General features: G+C 38.0%; 1 protein-coding gene across 2 annotated transcripts in view; it reads right to left on the reverse strand.

The window, feature by feature from the left end:
• Positions 1-19,060, reverse strand: part of LOC144015999 (protein arginine N-methyltransferase 8-B) — a 27,072-nt gene extending 8,012 nt beyond the window's left edge. The window contains exons 1-7 of one of the 2 annotated variants that reach the window (XM_077516567.1): positions 18,462-19,060; positions 12,640-12,870; positions 9,814-9,969; positions 7,236-7,299; positions 5,389-5,531; positions 3,960-4,047; positions 1,283-1,398 (exon numbers count right to left, since the gene is read on the reverse strand). In XM_077516567.1, coding sequence (XP_077372693.1) covers positions 1,283-1,398; positions 3,960-4,047; positions 5,389-5,531; positions 7,236-7,299; positions 9,814-9,969; positions 12,640-12,870; positions 18,462-18,530 — 867 coding nt within the window. In that variant the 5' untranslated portion in view covers positions 18,531-19,060. Of the gene's footprint in view, positions 1-1,282; positions 1,399-3,959; positions 4,048-5,388; positions 5,532-7,235; positions 7,300-9,813; positions 9,970-12,639; positions 12,874-18,461 lie in introns of both variants that reach the window. The other variant, XM_077516566.1, reaches the window with a different exon arrangement.
• Between the last annotated feature and the right edge of the window lie 1,160 nt (positions 19,061-20,220).

The raw sequence follows: 20,220 nt of genomic DNA on the forward strand, positions 1-20,220 counted from the left end.
TTTGCTCAATTGGCTTCAAACAAAAGGTACTCTGTCCTGAGTTGTTTAACACATCTAGATGTAAATACTAAAATAATAGCTGGAATTCCGAACTCTTGTCTTTTTGATCTGAGACCCAAATATCTTGAGTACACAACAAAAACAAAGTAATTGACCTTGCCAATCCAATACATTTGTAGAAGACTTTTCAAACCACTGAAGATTTTTTTTTTATTATGCACATTGGTTTGAATGACTATGCAGAAATAACATTTATGTTATTTTGATCAGTACACTTGGTTATTTCCAGTGTTTCATTCACAAATACCCTGAAGCCTATAATTCACACTGACTGCGGAACGGACGCGGTGCGTTTTCCGTACGGCGGTCGTACGGACGCCGCAAGGACTGCACTGCGTGCGTTCCGTGTCCGGAAATCTACTCCCGACAAACCACGAGATAACGTGGGGTTCCCGCTGGTGAGTTAAGTTCACCCGATAACAACAGTATAGTCCTATTTGTAAACAATAGCCACGCTTGTCTGTTGTCACATCGATATGCTTTTTGGACATTATTTCTGGGACTTCCTACCATGGCTGTTCTCCATGGGTAAGTACGTTTTGTGTTTAAATAGTGTCATTTTGTCGTGTTTAATATATTCTGAGCTCATTTTTTGTCTTAAATCTCCGACTGATGTCATGCTATGCAGCTAGCTAGCTTCCCTTCCCAAAAAACGAGTTCGCAAACGGTTTTATTTTGAAATATACCGGATTTACCTTAATGAGACGCTCGATTTCCTGTCCGGCTTGTGGAATTTCTTCAGCTTCATGAAAATCCGGCATGCGGCATCCGGAAGAAGTAGAACGTTTGCGGAAACCTTCCGCATTGCCGCTGTCGTTCCGCACCTCACCGAAGCTGGTATGAATGGAGTATATACCACGGAACAAGCGGGACGTGATTTTGTACATCAGTTTGTTTCCAGTCCGGGTTGCGAACGCGCAACCGAGGGGCACAAAGTCGGAAGCACAAGTATTTTGACGCAGCCCACACGTTGCAAAACGAACCGGAACCAAACTGACGTGCAAAAACAGTCCCGCCTCTTCCGTGGCATATACCCCATTGACACGTAGACTCGAATGCGTTCTATCCTTGCGTCGTCCATACGGCCGCCGTACGGAGAACGCACCTCGTCCGTTCCGCAGTCGGTGTGAATTGGGCTTAACCCCCTAACCCTTGTTCCATCAGCTGGGATGGACTCCAGCCAGACGAGAAAATGGATGAATTTAAACAGAATTTGACCTACCTTGACTAGGCAGGAGTTGGTCACCACTTGCTTGGGGTCCACTATGTCAACCAGAGGCTCCTTCATTGCCACATTGCGGATACAAGTCATATCGAAGCCATACACATTCTCCCACCCTTGAAAAACAGCATAATTACTCTAGTATGTTAACATTCAAATAAGTACAACTCATTCAAATGGCTGCTTGGTGATTGTTTTATTGTGTGTTGAAAAGCCAAGGGAGATAAACGCTGTTGAGCTATACAGTGCAGCTATAAAACCACAACTGGCCCGGTTGTTCGTCACCGAGTTTCTCAGTATGTAGAGCTCTCAATTCCTTCTGTTACATTTCAGTGTTTGGAAGCAATTTTCTTTAATTTCATGCAAATCAGTCAGATACTTTGTCAACATAAAGCTCTTTAAATGCTGATTTCACAATTTTTGCAAAAAAAAAAAAAAATGCAGGATAGGAGATTGCTGTATATGATTTATTGGGACAAACAACTCTATTTATGAGCCAAACTAATGACCAAACATTTTTTTTTAGAGTGGGTGAAAATTTGCGGGTCACATCTCTTACAATGTTTCCTATTAAGATTAACGATGCTCCTTATCATAAGACGGCGTTTTTGCTCAGAGTAGCAATAATGAGCGCAGCGTTTTGACTGGAGCGTTACATCAGGCCACTTCTACCTCAGTGCAAAGGTCAAATGAGGCCATCTGCCCGCAGAAGGAGGAGACGAGTGCAGTTTGCGCGCCGCTCGTTTCAGTCCGCCCATGTGTGAAATTCACATTTACATTCACATCAACTCCACTGCATTAAATAAATAAATAAATAGTATCTGAAGAGTAAAAATATTCTGACGTCCCCAGCAAAGCTGCGGGCTGGCTTAATACAGTGACACTTCCGCGCGACTAGCCGCACGCTACAAATTGCATGGAATATAATTATCACGCACCTCAGCAGTTACGTAAAGTGATACAGAAATAAGAAGTCGACTCGCCACCTCCGTCAAGAGTTCTACATACAACATTTAAAAAAAAAATATTTCATTTTAATAAAGTATCCTTCCAAGGATGTTCTGATTAAGTTGTGTTCGAAATTAAAAAATGACATCGCATACAGTATGCACAAAAGTTTGCTCATCTGTAATGCTATCCTTGTTTTAAGATATTTTTTCATGCTGAGATTGACATTTTTGTATGAAGGACCAAAACTGCCAAAATTTAAAATAAATGAATGAATAAATGACTAAATACATAAACAAAATAAATAAACAAATAAGTAAGTAAATAATTGACTAAAAGTGGAAAATAAAAACAGATATAAAAAATATATGTAATTCAAAAATGAAGTAAAAAAATAAATATAAATGGAAATAAAAACAACTATATATATATATATATATATAAAAGTAAAAATACAAAAAAACAGATTAAAAAATATAAAAAATAAATACATATTTTTGATGTGTCAAAGAGGTCATATCTGAATGCTGTTGTTTGTCTTTCACGTTATTAATTTAAGCTCCATAATTTTCTTATTAGATATTTGACATTTTGAGATCCGGTACTGGCAGTAGAAGAACAGATATTTGTATGCTAATGATTATTAAGATGCATAACGGGAAAGATGGGAGACGTACCGTCTGACATCTCGCAGACACTGCTTAACTTATTTTTGCTGAGATGATTGAAGCGAGATCAACAAATGTCATCACCTGGCATATTTCATGAATTGTGACTGGCAGTTGAATAAAGGTTCCTCCACAGCTGTTGTAGTTTATGCACACCAAATGTGTTGCAGAAGGTCGTTATGACAACTTGAAATTATTTATGGTCAGCGTTTCACTTGTATGATCTATGGATGAGTGCAACAATGGCTTTGGCATTCTTCTTTTCGCCCTTCTTGTGCTTTTGGAGTGAGATGATTCAGGATGGAGAGACTGGTTGACTAATATTACCCATCATCAAAGGGTAAGTATAAGCACCAGTTAAAAAAATCATTTGTAGGACTGAAATAGCTGCATCCTGTTGACATTGTGGACTGGATATGTGCACATTTTTTTCTTTATATTTACTCCTTTAACTTGACAGTACGCTAACTATGGCAATACATACTTTTTGACTCAGAAAATACAGTGACAGGATTTTTACTATTTTGCGTCTATACACCACAATTGATATGAAATAAAACCAGCAAGACGGATTCACTAAATCTAGTCTTCACTTGTAATCACGTTGATTGTTCAAGACAAGATTATAAAACCTGTCAAATTTTTTGCCTAATTATAACTAGTGTTGTTCTGATACCGTTTTTTGGCTCCCGATACCGATACCGATACCCAGCTTTGCAGTATCGGCCGATACCGATAACATACCGATACTTACGTTTTTTTTCCTCAACATGAAAAAACTCCTGCCATCGGTTCAGATTATTCAAGGGCTAATAGGATATCTTAGATCGGCATGCAGTGAACATGTCACATACCAGTGAATGTCGTGCACCAGCAAGACACAAGATGCTGCATCCAAAATCCTATATTAGCGTTGGAATTAATGGTATCGGCATGTTACTTGTGAGTAGTCACCGATACCGATACCACTGTTTTAATGCAGTATCGGCACCTCTACCGATACCAGTATCGGTATCGGAACAACACTAATTATAACGCACACATACTTGCACTGAACTTACAATGAATTTTGAAGTCTTTATACTGCCTGTCCTCGATGGCCAACACATACAAAGAGGCACGATCGGGAAACATTAGTCCACCTGGTTTCTTTGAGAAAAAGGAGAAAGAATGGTCAATTGTGTCATAGCTGCAATTTGTTATGCTAAGTCGTCACAGTATTCACAGCCGTTCATTATCTGGTGCGAAGATTTTTCCAGCAAACAACATGGGTCATTTTTTTTTTTTTTTTTTTTTTTTTTAAGAGAAAGTTCAAATCTAATATGTTAGTAATCATACTTGAGATCTTAATGTTGTAGGAAAAAAAACAAAAACATACAGCGTTCTTGTTTTTATTTGAAATTAATCATCTCATGTACTTTCATGCCGTCTTTTATTCACCGACTGTATTTTTACGGTTTAGAATTTTGGTGGACCAGGCTGGACACCGCTCAAATTGTGTTACCATTGTTGCTCCCATGACAATTTATGACATCATTTGCATAACCAATATTATCACAAGTATTATCACCACTAACTGAATTTATAATAGAGGAAACGTACAATGTAAAGGCTTGTAGCACGTTATAATGTAAGAATTTCTTTCAAATGTAGTAAATATATAAATATACTAACATTTGCACTTAACAGAATCAAATAATGTAATAAAACCTACTAATGTAATTATTTCACCAATAATGTAATAAAAAAAAAAATCTGACTGATATTCTAATACCATTTTTACCATTAATGTAATACATTATTACAGTAATGTGGATTTATTACATTTTCAAGTAGATCTTTCCCCCCCCCCCTCAAAACTAATCATGTAAAACACTGTAATACATATGATTTATTTAGTGTGGATTTATTTAGTGTTAAAGCAACTCTGCAGAGAGTTAATCAAGGTAAGCTCCACCCACTTGATAAGAACCGTTCTGCCGCAAAGACTTCTGGGTGGTTACAGTTAAATGTACCTTTTCTTTTTTGTTTATTGTTAGTTCTCTGTTACATCAGAGTTTTAGTGTTGTTATAGTAACGAGGCATGTGACACCTATAATGTTACATTACATTATTTGTGAAATGATTACATTATTGGGTTTTATTTTTCATTAAGTTAAGAGCAAATTCTATTACATTTCAGGCGTGACTACAATTTTAGGAAATTATTACATTATAGGGTGCTACAAGGCTTAGTAAATTAAATGACAAGATCACAAGCTAAGCTGAACTAACTCAACTGAGCTAACTTTATAGTGGTAAATTTATCAAAAAATACTTTCTCACAGTGGTCAGTTTTTATTAACAAAATATTATCACACAACTGTAGTCGGAACCCAAAAGCAAAAAACAAAACAATAAATGACCACATCTTCAAATATAAATACATTAGTGAACTAATATTCACAGTAATAAAGCATCCCAGTCCAATTATGTCATGAAAGTGCGTACCAGCCACTTGTCCCTGGCAAAGATGACGGTGTTCAGCATAGATTCATAGAAGAGACAATATCCCATCCACTCGGATATGATGATGTCAACTTCCTCTACAGGGAGCTCCACCTCTTCCACTTTTCCATTGATGATGGTGATCACTAAAACACATTTTGAAATCTCTTTAAAAAAAAAAAAAGAAGCTGATTCTCTCTTGCCATCCAAAGATCTTGAATCCATCACAATCGTAGTAAAATATTATATATGATATTCTGAAAGGAATGCATGCAGATGTCAAGACTGGAGATACAGTATAGAAGACTTTATGTGGAAACGGGAGAAATGAAACCACAAGGATGGAGCGCTTATACAAAAATTTGTACCAGTGTGGTGTTCTTATGGAAATGTGTGGCCCAGCTGGAGTTTCACCAGAGAGCTTTTGGTTGTTCTCTTTCAGCGTTTTGAGGCTTGATACAAAGAACCCAAACACTCCTCAGGGTGGTTGTTTTCTTTGTTTAAGATTCTCTATTTTTATAATACCGAAAGTCTGATTACTGTATATTCTTGTTTCATTCAATTCCATGTGCATGCTTGTGATTGAAATATACTGTATGTATAGTATAGTGTTAATGCTTCTAGGCTGTTTGATGGCGCTACTGTATTGGAGTCAGTAGTTGGGCAATCAATTATTTTTCAAAATGGTAGGGAGGGGGGCTGTGTGCTTTATAGAGCTAGACTGTGAGACTGTATATTTCCATACTGCGGAAATATGATGTGGAATTGATTTCAGTCAAAACGCTGAGCAGTGAGATACTATGACTACTCTTGGCTCTTGCTTCGGTTTCTCACATCACTACATTCACTGGACAGCTCTTTTCCAACACACTATAAATCCATTTGAAACAATCTGAAAGTTATTATTTACACATTATTTGTACATTAGACATTTTTTTGTCCTGCTAAATCAATTCATTGGCTCAATGTAAATATGTAAAACAAAGGATAAAACAAAAGTTTGGCTTGACAAAATTTTGATTACAATTGCTGATTAGCATTTTTGTACTATTCAATTTTCAAAACACTCATTTTGTTGTTATTTTTTATGTTCTTGTTGCTGTGACTGTTGGTTTGTCTCATCAATGAGACAATAATGAACTCTAATAAACAATTTATCTCCCTCCTAAAATAATTGCCAAAGTAAAAAAAATTTATGCAAAAATTATTATTTTTTGTATAAATTATCTGAAAAGTATTAATTAGACTATTAATAGTTAATTGTTTTTTTAATTAGTTAAATCTTTTTTTTTTTTTTTTTTTTTTTTTTTAATTTTGGGGACATTGGATAATTTCCATGTGGCACGGTGAATAAGTGGTTAGCACGATCAAGACCAGGCTCCGGCTTTCCTGGGTAGAGTTTGCATGTTCTCCCCGTGCCCGCGTGGGTCTTCTCCGGGTACTCCGGTCTCCTCCCACATTCCAAAGACATGCATGGCAGGTTAAATTGGGCGCTCCAAATTGTCTCTAGGTGTGCTTGTGTGTGTGTGTGTATGGTTGTTTGTCTCCGTGAGTGGCAACCAGTTCAGGGTGTACCCCGCCTACTGCCCGAAGCCAGCTGGGATAGGCTCCAGAACCCCCGTGACCCTTGTGAGGAAAAGCGGTTAAGAAAATGGATGGATGGATGGATGGATGGATGGATAATATCCCGCAGCACTCTGTTGATCTGATGCCACAGCACCCTGGTTGGACTCACTACTACTATACAGCCATAAAACTATGTAAGTTTCAGTTGCACAATGGTATCAATTGCTGTCAGAGCTGTCAGAGACGGATTTTGCATTGTCATCAGAACGTTGAGTAGCTCTTACCGCTGTCAAGGTGGTTGGACTTGATGATCCTTTCTGAGTATTCTGAAATACTGGAACATTCAATCTGGGGGGACAAGAAAGAAAAAAAAAATCAAAGAGGACTGCCTGTCATTTAGAAAAAAAATATTTCAATGAGCATTAGGACGCATGAGGTTACATTCTCAACTGTTAAAAAAAAACAAAAACAAGTGCAGATTGTGTTCCATCTCTCTGGAGTAATTTGGGAAATTCAGCCACCATAGACAGGAGAGCCATCTGGTCAGCATGAAGACATCAGAAGAGGAAGGAGACGTATGACGTCTTGATGCCTTGTAGTGAAAGACATCAAGCGAGGTCTCAACGAAAGCCTTTTGGTGTGAATACATGTAAGAATGAGATATTTTGTTTTGGGGAAAGAATCTGATAAGCTTAAGTATCTGAGGAACCCCCAACTGTGAAGCAGACCACACTATGGATATCCTCTCAGTTATTGCATTTAAAAATAAAGATCAAACCTCCACTTTGAAGTCTTTCCTGACTGTGATTTCCTCAATAATTCAAGACAGACAATCAACATACATGCAGAATTGTATTATTATTATTATTTTATTACTTTATATTATTTTATTTTTGCGGTGATGAACTGCCACACTGCATTAAGTAGTGTCTCCAATATTTTGCCTGGATTATTATATTGTATAATATATATTATATTATATTATATTGTGATACAAAATCATACCATGTAAATAAAAGATTACAGTATTAACTCATTTACTCCCAATAACGTATAAATACGTTTTTTTAATGTTCTAAGTGTCCCAAAGACGTATTTATACGTTGTTGTTGGGTTTTTTTTTATGCTAGAGCATACAGAAGGCTTTGATGCAGCCTTTCAACTGCAAAGAAGGGTTGTAGAAATGGTAGTTATTACACAAACGGCCAGCAGGTGGCAGCAGAGCAAAGGAGATCAACCAGGGCCGTGTAGAAAAAAAGCTCAATTACTTTGAATTTTAAATAGATTTGTGAAAACTGATGAAACTTAGCTCTTTTCTAATGCTAATTGCTGCAAAACGGAAACAGATAGAAACATACTTTTTTTCCTGATGAAAGAAGAGATTTTAATCTTTCTTTCGATAGGTTCCATGCTTTTATAGCGATAGAACACAATATTCTGTGGGCCTTGCAAAATCAGTCAAAATCCAGTCAAACAGCCGGGAGCGAACGGGATTGCTTCTGTGAAAATGGCTGGGAGTGAATGAGTTAAAAATTAAAGATGACATTATATTAAAATGTATGCACTCTGTGGAATCTGTGCAACGGCACACAACAGCAAAAAAATAAATAAAAAAAATTGTTAGGAGACAGATGAGATTTCCATTTATCTTTACAGAATGCTGGCATATGAAACATGGCATTTTGGTCCAAATATGAAGAAAAAGCTGGTCGAAGAATCCCTCTTCTATTTGTGTTGTTCATTTTCCACAGACAGCAGATGAAAGAGTCTTGACCATCTATTCCTAATTTCTTAAATCATTCCCAATGAAACAGAACTGGCCTTCTACGAACATTACACATTTGTTCTGCAGTGCACCCAATAGCTGTCATCATAATTTACCACAAAACAAGTTTGTTTCTGCTTTGGCCAGGCTAATCGTTTGCTAAAAGTTTAAAAGTCAATTGTAATTTATTATCTGATGAAAGGATGCAAATGTAAAGCACATGCGACCTAATGGGATCAGAGTTATATGGGAGGCTATCGTACGCCTCTTGGACATCTTGGAATCTAGCGTCTGATTTATTGGCTCTCGTGAATATCAATTTCTTCTTTTTCTTCTTTTAAAATGTACACATGACAGTAAAGTGTTGAGTTCACCTGAGTCGTTGTCTCATCTTTCACATAATGCCTTATTAACTTTTGCAAAGAGCATTATGATCCGGGCCTGCCTTTTGTGAAGATTGTCGTGCTCAAAAGCGGATTCAATCCCTCAAGTCATAGTTCCATTTTTTTTTTTGGTTTGTTTGAGCACAGCCAGATGGGCATCAGTGACACAAAAATGAGCCGAAGCAGAAACATAAACGTGAGAGAGAGAGTGAGAGTGAGAGAGAGAAAGGCAAATACACACGCAAGTGCATAATGTCAACCAGTACCTTACAATTCTCTTGGCAATTCTAAGTTAATCATTCCTCCCCTGAAGCAAATATATACTCCCTGGCGTGCTCCCAAAATAGGAGCCATGTGGTGATCCTAAGCTAGTGGTGTGTATCCACGGACATGACCTGACTAGCAATTACTTGTGCCCCCAGTGCACGGTGACAGAGCGAGCTCTTAAATCGTTTCTGCATGGCATGTGTACTGGCCTGAGAGGCTGTAACACTTTTATCACCTGCCCGAGACAGGAGATTCCTCAAAGATTATATAGTAAGCCTGACTCATGGTGCTGCGGTTCAAATATATGTCCAGATACATATGGGACATGTCACAAAGAGCGCCGCATAGCGTACACGCTATCAAGATGGGCTCCAACATGGATTTAAAGCCTGTTGCTTTGCCACAGGAAACCTCCATTGTACATAAATAGAATCATATGTTACTTACCCCATACACATGCTTTGCTCCAGCTTTGGCAGCAAACATGGATAAGATCCCAGTTCCGCTTCCAACATCCAGAACTATTTTGTCCTTGAACACATGCTTGTTGTGGTACATGGAATTGCGGTAGGTGAGCGTTCTCACTTCATCCTTCAGCATCTCCTGTTTTAATCGTACAGCAAAACAAGGTCAGGAAGATGGTGTTGGGGGTAACGCCTTGGCAATTTGTTTACCTGAATTTAAAAATATACAGTGTGATAACTGTGCTTGTGTTTTGTATTGTATTGTATTGTTTTGTATTGTATCCGAGTCGCATGGTTTTACAAACAAATCAATAAAAGCTGTTTCGGGAAGACTGACATAAGCCTCCTGTGAGTATATCCATTTCTGTCTTTTCTCTACCTCATATAGTGAAATGTGCTCAGAAGGGACATAAATATACTTGACTCTGTTCCTAAATCATTAGAAAGAAAAAAATGGATGTCACAAGTCAGACTAAGTTCATATTCTCTTTTAGTGTAGCCTATTGAATTCCACTAACCATGCTGGGAAAAAATAACCTTCATTAATTTACTCCCAGTAACGTATAAATACGTTTTTTTTTAATGCTCTAAGTGTCCCAAAGACGTATTTATACGTTGTTGTTTTTTTGTTTTTGTTTTTTTTTGTTTTTTTTTATGCTAGAGCATACAGAAGGCTTTGATGCAGCCTCTCAACTCCAAAGACCGGTTGCAGAAATGGTAGTTATTAGACAAACGGCCAGCAGATGGCAGCAGAGCAAAGGAGATCAACCAGGGCCATGTAGAAAAAAAAGCTCAATTACTTACAATTTTAAATAGATTTGCGAAAACTGATGAAACTTAGCTCTCTTCTAATGCTAATTTCTGCAAAACGGAAACAGATAGAAACATACTTTTTTTTTTTTCCTGATGAAGGAAGAGACTTTAATCTTTCTTTTGATAGGTTCCATGCTTTTATAGCAATAGAACACAATATTCTGTGGGCCTTGCAAAATCAGTCTAAATCCAGTAAAACAGGACAGAACGAACGAACGAACGGGATTGCTTCTGTGAAAATGGCTGGGAGTGAATGAGTTAAATGAAATGTGTAATAATATGTGTAAGAATAATGTGATATTAGCGTGGTATTGTTTTATTCATGAGAGCTCCAGATGGATGAACTGGATATTCTGATTCATTTGTAATATTTTTACCAGTTCTGTTATATAGCATATCATTTTGCAGTCAGGCTTATTTTCATGTTTATCTGCTGGCATCTTCTGACCATTCGCAAAATGATTGGATATTTTTCTGGTGTGACAAAGTTAAGTGGTCAGTGGCGTGATCTGGTAGATCTGGTAGAGCGGAACCAGAGCTCACCATCAGCAGTGGCAGTAGTGTCATTGTAACGTGCTTGTGAGCGAGCAGATCCAGCAAAAAGAGCTCTGGTGGAAAAAAAGGCTTTAGTGTTAATTTTATCAAATATTTTCAAATGTAGTCTCAGTTTTAATACAGTTTCAATCACGCTGGTTATTATTATTATTTTTTAAATCATAGAAGAAAACCTTTTTTTTTTTTTTTTGCTAGCAGATAGTAGATTTTAGTCCAGTTTTTATTACGTGACGTTTTAATTAATGAGGGTTTTAGTCTAGTCTAGTTTAGTTTTGTTGACGAAAGTACTTTTTTTTTTTTTTCTTTGACGAAATTAACACTAGTTGGCTGCCACTTTGAAATGTGTATTACTGCCACCTACAACAGGACTACAGTGAAACAGTTTTGCCCTGCAAGTCAAAACACGTTAGGATACATGTTCTGCTCTCTTCTTATTGCACTACACGCTGAACCAAAGAATATTCAATTTAACGTGTGTATTTTCTGGGAACCTATCGCAGGCTTTTCGCTAAAAACTCACCTATTCGCCCTTTGTGCTAAGACTAAAGCAACAAAAATATTGATATGCCATCATTTGGTGGCATCTTGGTGCCAAGCAACTCTGTTGAATAAAGTTGAGGAGCTTCGATTAGACAAAAGTATGCTTTGCCAACATCTTGTGGCATTTAGACAATTATAGACCATTCTTGTTGTGAACTGAAAGGTTTGGATCCCACATGCAGACACAAATACGATTTTCTCCATTTATTCACATCGAGAGGCAGAAACTCAAAGACGCTGTACACCGGACAGTTGGACAATAATCCGGCAAACCACACACAATTCACAAACTGAACCTACAGACAGTGAATCGTAAAGGACTAAAGAACGACTTCACGTAAGGTCCAGACATCACCTAAATGATTAAAGGTTGACATCACGAACATCACGTTTTGTGAACAGACACTTGTTACATCAGTACCGAACAGACACATAACAGATCAGGAACTCTGGCGCATGCGATCCAGGCCATGACAATTCTAGAGTTCAGTTATGCTTGAATTTTCACAATCTGTGACATGGTCATGTCTCTATCGCTTGCAAATGGTATATATATACTGTATATAAATATTCGCATATAAAATGCACAGCAGCAAATGAAAAATTAGCTGCAAGTCTGCGCATATTCCATGCTTAACACATTCACTGCCAGCCCAGCAAAAATTATTATTTGACGTCTTTTTCCGTCAATGGCAGTCAATGACTTAAGATGAGATGTAACCAAAATTGATGGATTTTTAAGCAACATTTGGAGGATGCTGCAATATAATCACAAAATATATTGGCACATTGTGTTTAACACATTCACTGCCAGCCCAGCAAAAATGCATGATTTGACGTCTTTTTCCGTCAATGGCAGTCAATGAGTTAAGTGTACATGCTACAGGAAATAGCAACATACCTCATGGATACCAAAGTGGGCGTAAGAGTCAAAGTAGTAGTCTTTTGAGGTCATCTCCTCCGGATTACATAGCTTTCCCATCTTGCCCCGTCCAGGGCAGCTGGGCAGGATGGCAGCATGTGGTGTGTGTGGTGGGTGAAGAGGTCTTGGGATAGGCTGGATGGAAGGCACAGGCTTTGGCAAAGAGGTTGGCTGAGCCGACTGGGATGCAATGACGCGCACCGGCTGTGGCTGCTAGACAAACAATAGATTAAAAGGATTTGACAAAAACAAAAAATGATCTTAGTAATTCACCTTAAAAACATGCACAGGTATACCATTCAAATAAACAATGCACAATATAAGGTACGCATGATCTGTTGTTGGCTTATTCTTATTCTTGAATAAGCGCAACTGCCAGTTTGCTGCTCCATGTGGCTGTTTCGTAAGTCCAAACCACCATTTCTGGCGCATACTCCGATCACCGGCTTGAAGTCAGCCTGTCTGTCAGCACCAGGCAATATAAATTGTTGTTCTGCGCAGAGCTCCCTCATAATGCCCTGATTATCATCTCGAAGGCCTGCTGAGAAGGCTGTATCACTATCAGGCTGTGCATTTGTGAGAACTCGTAATGAAGGAATGGATACACAGAGCAGGTAAGTTATTCTAGTATTAACACTTCTTCTGACCTGAATTGTTACCACTGGCAAAAGCAGGACATAGTTTTCAACACAAAAGGTCAACATGTCCAGAGGCACTAATGTTAATGGATTGCTTACCGACATTATGGTGAAATTGATGTTTACATGTTTACCTCATAATTGGAAGATCTGGATTTGAATGTCTGATGTAACATATCTACAGTATGTGACGTTTGCATGCTTTTTTTTTTTGGTTCCTTCACTTCTCAGAAAAAGTGTTCTTGTGAAATTGCAACCCTGCACAAGGTTGTGAATACAGTATAAGTATGAATGGATTATCAGATTCATTATTTCTCCTAGGAACTTTTAAGTTGTAAGGGTACATATGTGAACACGGACAAAGATGTGCAAAAAAGTTTACCTGACCTGATGAATTACCGAAAACCGAAACCGTGGCCCAAAAACCGAGGTACGGACAGTGACGTCCTCTTGTTTATGTTTAATAGTGATGCACGATAATATCGGTGGCCGATAATTATCAGCACTTATCGACCATTTTGACGTCAAACAGTTAAACCAGATAATAGAGAAATCTGCCGATAATTATCGGCAATTTGATTTCATACAGATAAACCAGATAATAAAGAAATCCATCAATAATTATAGACATGCAACGTTGGTCCATTTGTTGTGTTTGTGGCTCATATAAATAAAATTCAGCTTCATGGTGCTTTACATACAATGAAACATTGTGCAAAGTTTATACAATGTTTCAATGTATTTGTTAGACTTATAGTAGCACTTGAAAGCATATTTGTATACAAATTAATTTTGCAAACAATTATCGGCTTACTTATCGGTTATCGACATCGGCACCTCTAGATTATTGGTTTATCGGTATCGGTTGTAAATTGCATTATCGTGCATCCGTAATGTTTAACCAATATAAAACATCATAAATCATGCTGTTTCTTCTAAGTACTGTCTCATATGTTCTCCAATCTTGATCCTGTAAATATATAGGATCGTCGTCCAAGAAACGTTTCTTGGGAGTGGCAATATGGCGGCCTCTCGGCTTCAAAAGTCTTGGCCTATCAGCTATCCAGTTATATATACAGATCAGTGGGGAGCTGGCTTCATAGAACTTGCACTACCCATGATCTGTTTCTCCTTTTCTTTGCATTATGGCAGCATTGCATTCATCTTGCAATGTCAAACTCAATCCATCATTAAACATGTGCAGTTATCGCTAAGTGCACAAATGTATTGGAATGACAGAGACATCTGCTTGGCAAAGGTCAAAAGGTTTGATAGAAACAGCACACATCTGAAGAACTTTATGTTGGAGCATTATTCATCATGTTTATATTGCAAATATCTTCCGTTTGATGGACTGTTATAGCCTGGAGATTCCTTGTTACAGTGGGTAATACATTGTGCTGCAACGTCAGAGTCATGTTCATGTGGCTTGATCCATTGCACTTTCAAAGTATCAGTGAGTAAGGTACTTATTAGCCCATTGATGCTGCTGTATCAAGTTTAAAGTGGAAGTCACGTAAAAAAAAAAAAAAAAAAAAATCTTGGCAATAATACTCTATGTGCCACTACTAGTGTAAACATGGTATTCTGATTAATGTTGCGTTTGTGGAAAATGAGTTAAGAAGACATACGCAGGGATTATTTAGTAGAGATGTTCGATACCACTTTTTTTCAGACCGATACCGATACGCAGACCCTCAGCACTCACCGATACCGATACCAACTGCCGATACCAGTAGTACATTTTAACAAATAAAAAAAATCACTAAAAGATGTTTTTAAACAAATATATTTCCTTTAATTTTGACAAAAAAAACAGCACAGTCACTCTTCACTAGTCTTAACGCACAAAATAAAACACAAAAATGCTCTTTTAGTTTAAGATTCACAATTTTAAAGTATTTCCAAACCAGTGAAGTTTTGGTGAAAAACTGCTGCAAGCTAGCGCCAGTTACAGGCAAGGAGGACTCACTTAACGTCTTCCCCCTTCTGCCATCCCTCGCTTTTACTCGTCTGCGTCACGAGTACTCGAGTACTTGAAAAAAGGCTGCTATCGGCCCGATATCGATACCTGGTATCGGTACTCGCCCATCCCTATTATTTAGCATAACAGAATACTGTCATTAAAAAAAAAAAAAAAAAAGACATGCACGTTTTGTTTACAGAGAATAGTTGTTCACGGTGAAAATGTTATTTGAAAATAATGCATATGGCAAATTTGAACATGTCTTCATTAAAAAAGTGCAACACCGCAGCAGCTCCCCACAGAGGGAGGCGGTGTGGAAGAACGTTGCTGCTGGGGTCAATGCGTAAATTTAAATGTAGTCCTTTGTGATCACAATAATATTACAGGGGAAACCTGTTGAATGGTAGCTCATTAATTTATTTCATTTAGGGGCAATACTACAGGGGAGAAGCGCACTTGACTTAAGAGGAAATATAAAATCTTTATGGTTATAAGAAATAAAACGGAGCGCAATATATGTTGCAATGTGAGCGCATATGACTACGGCTGGTAATGTTGCAAATATAAGGCCGGATTAAGTTCTGTATGTAGATGATGGATTGTGATGTGAAACGGTACTGCTCAAAACGATAATGTCCAGAAATGCCAGCATATCTATGCATATGTTCGTGACAAAAGTGGACTTTCTAAAGTATGCGCTATAGACGTGTCGTGTCATGGCTGAAAGGAGGCGGGGACAGAGAAAACCTCGTTCATCGTGATAAACCTGCTACCGACCAGGTTCGGTGCATAGACTCTCTTACTATGGGAACTGATCGAGAGCTTATATTACCTCTTTTTATGAAACAGGTTAGCGTTATCTCTTTTTCTCTGGTTTTAGTTACCTCCCTTTGTGAAATGGAAAACACAGTTTCCCACATTTCACAGTTTCTTGACTCAGGGTTCTCACTAAACCGGCTTTCTGAAATGGACCCCACGTATACCTGAACCTATTTTCAGTGACAAAACAAATATAGAAAGTGGTGGAGCGGTCTACTCACTCTAAATGCGCCGATTTACGCTAACAGGAAAGTTGCCAAGACACAGCAAAATAGCCACCTCAATTTGCAAACATAACAGTACTTCCATCCATCCATTTTCTTAACCAATAAATCCTCACAAGGGTCGCAGGGACGCTGGAGCCTATCCCATATGGCATCAGGCGGTTGACGGGACACACCCTGAACTGGTTGCCAGCCACTCCAAGCATAACAGTACTTGTAAAATCAGCATACAGTTTGAGGGGATGACAAGCACAGACCTCAGTTCCTCCATTAATTCAATAATGTGATGTTTATTTGCGTCATCTTGAGGGACACAAGTAGCACTGTTTATCTCTTAAAACAGTTGGCAAAAAAAGATTTACTTTTCAACTTTACCAATACACACATTCCAGAAGTATTTGATTCAAGGTAGACATTTTGCACATTAATTCCAAGAGGAGAAATAGGTTGATTTTTGTTAACTGATAAAATAAAAACAAAACTTTTAAACATCTTGGTTTATATAATAAATAAATAAATAAATAAATAAATAAATCATATAAAATCAGGAAAAATCATAAATCAAATTTTTTTTGTTAAAAAATTGTGGATTTTATTTTTAGGCAAAATCTCCTTAGTGTCTTCCCAACATTCGCTGCTGCTTCTCTTCCACTAAGAACCATTCAAAAGTGAAGTAAAGCTTAAACACAGTGACAACACAAGTTAATGCTGGCTGTATGTCTGATATTCGTTGAACATTTAGTTTACACACTCAAACTACCTATCAAACTATCCATCTAAAAGATTACGGCTGCATGTTGTCACGCAAAATGTAACAACGCGAAAGCCCATTTCACCCGGGAGGATAATCTGCCCGATTTGATCCCCGAATGTCCCCTCCCAACAATCGTAAGGACTCTCCGATATCCAAAAGTTAATCTTAAAAGATCCATGCATATCATGCAACTTTTTTTTTAAGCTTTTAGCCATATTAAAATGCTATTTCCTCACTAAAACCATTCGTCGATGTATGAGAATTTGATTAGTTTAAAAAAAAAAAAAAAATCTCGGTAAATAATGAACAAGAAAATAAGTTGTTGCAGAGTCAAACTGTTCATTATTTTCTTAAAACTTTTTTTTTTTTTTATAATTGTACGGGCAAGAGAAATTTACAACTGTTCACATCATCAATTTTTTACACCACTTGCAAATAGGGTTGCAGGTGAGTCTGTCAGCTGACTTTAAGGCGAGAGGCGGGGAAAACCCTGGACTGGGCGGAGTCAATCACAGTGACTGTTCACAGTGACACTGCATTGTATTGTTCGACTTTAGAGGTTTCAACTTATCAATAAATATAATCAAACCAATATGAGCGTTACAGTACCTCTATCAAAAATAAACAACACAAAAACAGCCATATATGAATACTTTTTAAATAAAATTGTGTAAGTGGTTTTCAACAACCTGCGTGGTGTTTAGTGACCTTTTTGGCTGCAACTGCTTCGTCTCCTGATAAAGGATGTTGTAAGCAAGCTGATTCAAATGATCCTGCGATCCATCTGCAAGCTACCTGGGTACCATGGACAGCGTTTTAGGACTATTGAATAGAGATACATTGAGCATTGGCATGTTGGGTAAAATAAAATCCACTTCGATATAGAAGACTTTCTAATATCTCTCCCCTCTAAATATAATACATATAAAAACAGATTTCTCAGTATGATGCACCACTGCACACCACACTATGTGCCATAATAATAATAATAAAACACCTCTCTGATTGTGTCATTGCCAAGTAATTTACATGATTATCTATTTGTGTTAGGAGGCATAAAGATCATATATGTGCTGTCTTTTTTTAATTGCCAACTGCTCAACGTGTAAGAAAGAGAGAGAGGCACTGATGACTTTTTGGAAGATGCATCAATTCCTCATGCTGACTGAAATCCCTATAGAGCCCAACAAATCCTAGAAGCTGCAACGTTAAAAAGAAGACAAGCGTGAGCTACCATATGCAGGATGGACAACATTTGTGTTGGATGTTCTGAAAGACGCAACTTTCACACTGGTGGCAGGACCTCAGGGCAAATGTGGGCGTCAGAGTCCGAACAAAGTGCAGCGGAGCGGTTTGACACAAGAAAAAAAAAAAAAAAAAAAAGCCACTAAGTGACTTACCTCGATGCTCTCAGAATCCGCCATTTTTCTCCTGAGGAGCATGCAACGGGACGAGTGCTTAATTCCCATAAGAAAAAACAACAACGTGGTTTTTAGGCTTGACAGGTGAGACAGCGACGTGCACCTCCCGCGTTCCGGACGTCTTGTTTCGTCATTGAATACTCGTCATTTTCATTCCGAATTGCAATGTTCTCTTGACATGCGGCGAAACTGCAAAAAACTACACGAGCAACCAAAGACGAGCAACGCGTTGTTGCCGCGAAGTAGTGCAGATTCCATGGCGCAAAAGTTTCCCGATCCACCGGTGTTCTTTGTCACGGCGAAACGCCAGAAAACATGGGCTGAGATGGAAAATACGTCAAGCGATACCCTGTCCCATGATGATCAAGTGCAAGGAAAGACGTGCGGGAGAAAAGCACGAAAAGCAGCTGCACATGACAGTGTATGCCAACCCACTTTGATTGATTCCACTACCGCAACGCTGCTTCTAAAAATAGTAACAGTGCGGTTACCTCACACGGCGCACGCACCCGCACCGCCGCCGACTACATGCACGGAAATCTGATGAGCGCACGCTTTGATACGTGTGCCACCGTTCAGGTCCCTCCCGACTCAACATCTCGTCACAACGTCTGACTGCTCAAGTTTACTTCAAAAGTCACCGCTCCCTCTGGCTGTGAAAACCACTCCGAGTGATAATATGTGAGCACAGATGTTGGCACGCTTGTTATGCTTCGCCTTCTATACACACTGTGTGCGCATTGTCATTAAAGCCTTTTACGCACCCTGATGTTTTTTCCCTCTCTCAGTTGACACAAGCACACGCGCATATCAGTCTGCAGCAGTTTAGCGCGAGTTAGCAGTGCCCAAAGGGGGCAAGTATTGCGCCCCCATGGCAGCAAAAATATTTATAGCTAATAAATGACTGTGACCCTCTGTTCACCTATTTTGGTCTGTAATTAGTGTGCTCCTACATCTCATCTTGAGCATTATCTATCTATCTATCTATCTATCTATCTATCTATCTATCTATCTATCTATCTATCTATCTATCTATCTATCTATCTATCTATCTATCTATCTATCTATCTATCTATCTATCTATCTATCTATCTATCTATCTATGCTAGCGAGCTTAGCTAGCTATGTATCTATTAGCTAGCATAGCTTATCTATCTATCTATCTATCTATCTATCTATCTATCTATCTATCTATCTATCTATCTATCTATCTATCTATCTATCTATCTATCTATCTATCTATCTATCTATATAGCTAGCTTAGCTAGCTATGTATCTATTAGCTAGCATAGCTGATCTATCTATCTATCTATCTATCTATCTATCTATCTATCTATCTATCTATCTATCTATCTATCTATCTATCTATCTATCTATCTATCTATGCTAGCGAGCTTAGCTAGCTATGTATCTATTAGCTAGCATAGCTGATCTATCTATCTATCTATCTATCTATCTATCTATCTATCTATCTATCTATCTATCTATCTATCTATCTATCTATCTATATAGCGAGCTTAGCTAGCTATGTATCTATTAGCTAGCATAGCTGATCTATCTATCTATCTATCTATCTATCTATCTATCTATCTATCTATCTATCTATCTATCTATCTATCTATCTATCTATCTATCTATCTATCTATCTATCTATCTATCTATGCTAGCGAGCTATGTATCTATTAGCTAGCATAGCCTATCTATCTATCTATCTATCTATCTATCTATCTATCTATCT

The sequence above is a fragment of the Festucalex cinctus genome, chromosome 3, assembly GCF_051991245.1.
Source record: "Festucalex cinctus isolate MCC-2025b chromosome 3, RoL_Fcin_1.0, whole genome shotgun sequence".
NCBI classification, from domain to species: domain Eukaryota; kingdom Metazoa; phylum Chordata; class Actinopteri; order Syngnathiformes; family Syngnathidae; genus Festucalex; species Festucalex cinctus.